At 32.6% G+C, this 3,948-nt stretch overlaps 1 protein-coding gene across 1 annotated transcript in view; it reads right to left on the bottom strand.

The window, feature by feature from the left end:
- The window catches only part of LOC111087911 (coadhesin-like), a gene marked incomplete at its 3' end in the record, with an annotated part of 63,820 nt that overhangs the window by 5,294 nt on the left and 54,578 nt on the right, over window positions 1–3,948 (bottom strand). Inside the window, exon 6 of the mRNA XM_022396325.1 lies at window positions 580–753. Coding sequence (XP_022252033.1) covers window positions 580–753 — 174 coding nt within the window. The remainder of the gene's footprint in view (window positions 1–579; window positions 754–3,948) is intronic.

The raw sequence follows: 3,948 nt of genomic DNA, 5'->3' as shown, positions 1-3,948 counted from the left end.
ATTGCATTAGAAAATATTTTTCCCCAATAATTTATAAAATTTGTTAGATGATAGATCTATTATCTATGCATTAGTTTAATACATTTTTAAATTTTTAAGAAATATAATTTTTTGTGTTAGTATATAAGCCTGGCGAGAAAAGCCAGCGAGACAATGATAAATGTATGGAAGCGAACAGTAGTTACCGTGAGTTTTTGGTAATTTACAATTCTGTTTCGAGCTAGTGTGTGTTTTGCACTCGTCGAGAGCGAAGTCGTTGAGATAGTGAATCGCTGTGATTTATACCTTGTATTATAAAAGTCCTTAAGTTTAAAGTGACGAGAAACGTATTGATTGTGGAACTTTCTGTTTACTAAAAGTTTGTATCAAGAAAGGACTTGTATCGCTGAAGTTCCTCAGAAAGAATTTCTAGCAGAAATTAACAATATATATGTATATATTGAAATACTAAAAAATTTACACTTATATTTCAATCTAGCTTTAGCAATATATAACATTTTTGTATTATAAAATTATAATAATCATTAGTAATTTATAAATTCAATAAAATTTCCCACAAAACAAAAGCTAATAACATACCAGTACATCTTCCAAGAAAGCATGGTTTTGTCCACTTTAGTTCTTTTGAAACATTATAGGCACCAGGCTGACCAATACGAGTACGTATACTCTCTTGTGTTCCATACTCTCCACATGTAACAGAACAAGCCGACCATTCACTCCAGCTTGTCATCAACACCCTTTCAGTAGGAACTATAAGACATGTGACACATATGTTAGCTGATAGCCCAATATTTACTTAGCACTTTAAAAAACATTAACAAGCACTTTCTTAAAATGTAAGCCATCATAGTCCCAAATATTTTTTTAAAGGGAATAACTTTTTGTTTTAGAGAAGCTTAGTATAAGTAGATTGTATTGTAATTTACTTTTTTATGCAGTATCTGTTTCTGCCTCGAATGTAAGAGTGGGAATTGTACAGTATTTTTGGTCAGATTTTATCAGATCACTGAGATAATTATGCAATTTAGCTTATATACATGTATATATATCTGTCTTACTCCTACCTTACCAAAATTAACTTTTGTGTTTCCTTGACCTACCATCCTTACCATCAAGTATGCTAAAAGATGATGCATAAACACTATCAATTCTGATAACAATCTTACACACCTCTATCAGATCCCTTTGAATTCTTTTGTGAAAATAAAATAATTTCATTGATCTTCACTTGCCCTCACATGATAACCTTTCCATACCAGGTACCAATCTAGTGTGATATGCAAGCATAACATATGTTTTCTACTTGCTTCAATTATATATATATATGAATTTCTTAAATTTTTCATTTATTTAGATTGTATGTAGTTTTGGCATTAACATGTGAACCAGAAAGTCTCTGAAATTATCTTATCCTAGTTGCTTTGATTCTTTTTTCCATATAGTATATAATGTCTATTCTGCTTGAAAAGATATTGTACTAACATACAGCATCAGGGTTGAAGAGACTAGAACTGTAATATCCTTTGCCAACCAAGTTAACATTGTCTAAATGGAACAGCTGACCAATGCTTGCGAGAACATAGGTCACAAGGTGATACTATTGACTGGACAAAGAAACCAAGTTTACAGAGTAAAGTAAAAACAGTTGTAAAAAACTGCCTTACCTTAACAATGAATGAACAAATAAGCCTTATTCCATCCTACTTTATTTTACCTCATTTTTATGCCCTCCCAAAAGTACATAAAACTAGGATACCATTCCACCTAATTGTTGTAACAGGAAACCATCAACATTTTTTATTTTTATGTACATTGTTAAAAATTGTTCTTTTTTAACAAATTCTTACAATTTAGTGTCACAAATTTTTCAAAATTTATTAATAAGATTAAAAATATCAATATAGAAGAAAATGAAAGATTACTTTCATTGTTTATAAATATAACAGTATAAGAAGTATTATGTTGTTTTCCAAATAGGTTATTGACCAGCAAAATGATTTCACATCTATAATTAGATGATATTTTAAATATAACAAAATTATGTGTAAATAACCGTTATTATTAGGTGGGTGATGCAATTTACAAACAGAATAAAGGTTTGTCTATAGGATCACCTTTATCACCTCTGTTAGCAGAAAATTTCATGTTTGATGTTGGAACAGACGGCATTAGAAACATCGGTGAAAAAACCATAGTTGTGGGTAAGATATATGGATGACATGTTTTTAGTGTGGTAGCATGGAAATGACACATTAACTGATTTCCAGGAACATCTTAATACTATAAGCCCCACAATACAATTCACTTTAAAAGTGGAAGAAGGGGGCAGTTTAAAGGTTATGGATGTTTCAGCAAAAAGAGAGAATGGCTCTCTGTTTGAATTTAACATTTACCAATCTATATGCCCGAAATAAAAATCCCCCATAACTATTATCTCATTAACAACTGAAATTTGTTATCACTGTAAAGTTTCTCTTTAATTTCATCAGTTTGTGTTGTCTTCTGTGTGGTAAGGTGTTTATTGATCACAGATATCGAAATTTCATTTAATTAAGGTCTTGATCAAAGCTGAGGGTGGCCTGCTAGGTTTTAACAAGAAGGTTTCTTTTAATTTTCTTATCTTATAAAGGTGTGCAGTTGAAAAGATTTGTCATCTATATGGACAATTATGTTATTCCTGGTATTATGTTATTGTTGCGTCATCGAGTCACATGACTACTGTGACGCAACGTTTCTAGAACTATCATGTACTTTGGCGAATGGTCTAGTATTTACTAGTAGGGTAGGCTGGTATATATATAAGAGGGGAAAACGTGACGCGATAAGGTAAGGTAATGTGTGTGTAGATAGTGAGTAATTGAACTGCAGTCACACGGTATTGTTGAAGTTAACGTTCGTTCGTTACAGTGTTGTTTTAGCGCGAGTATTGAGATTAAGTGTATCGCAGAGTTATATTCGAAAAGAATAAACCGGTTTTATTAAGTAAAGACTTGTGTCGCTAAAGTTTCGTTGGAACGAAGTTACGGAAAAATCAATTAACAAACGGAGACGTAACATTATTATACTTAACATACAGACTAGAGTTGGTTAATTTGTGGTACTTGCTAATCAATTATATTCAATTAATCAGAGTTATAGAGTTCCTCAAACCATGGTACATACAAGTAAAAAAAAAAAATGTTGGCAGCAGGTGTGGTCAGATAGTTGCAGTCCTTCAGCAGATAAATAAAATGTTGGTGACAGTGCTGCCAAACAATTGCCTTACGTCTAGTCACCAGTTCAAAATTAGTAACAGTAGCTTTGACATAACAAAGACAAAGAGATTAAGTTTGATGGCAAGCTTAGCTGATTATATTTGTGACAATCAACTTAATCATCATCTCAATTAATCTATTTTTGGAATAATCAAAAACGATAATAACTGGAATCGCTAGTTTTGATTAGTCAATTAGTTTATGTGACATTAACTGATGCAATCACTGCTTATAGGTAATCAATTAAATCACCTAGCTCTAACACATATAACAAGAAACTATTTGCAGTGGTGTAGCAAGAGGGTGAGAAGGGGGCAGTCGCCCCCAGGCGCAGGTGTAAAGGGGCACAAAATTTCCTCTGGCCTATAATGCCTATTCATGAATAATTACGCCCTCTCCTAGGATATAGCGCAACTGCCCTACGTTAAGTAAATACGACACAGTGTTACATTATTTGTGTGTATTATGCTTCCAGTTATAACTTTTAAAAGCCGCCCACTGAAATACAGTGAGTCCGAATTGACGTACAGAAGTAAGTTGCACTATTCCATCATTCATCTGTAGATCTGTCCTAGAGTACAACGTACTAGGGTTATATCTAGATCTGGGCAGATTCAATACAAGGTGCTTTCAATCTATGCACCCAAATCTAAGGTCTAGTTTAGATGTATAAAGCTAAACTTCTGTCATT

Source organism: Limulus polyphemus, unplaced genomic scaffold (assembly GCF_000517525.1).
Source record: "Limulus polyphemus unplaced genomic scaffold, Limulus_polyphemus-2.1.2 Scaffold2836, whole genome shotgun sequence".
Lineage (NCBI taxonomy): Eukaryota > Metazoa > Arthropoda > Merostomata > Xiphosura > Limulidae > Limulus > Limulus polyphemus.
The sequence above is the reverse complement of the archived record's forward strand: the minus strand, read 5'-3'. Positions and strand labels throughout refer to the sequence as shown.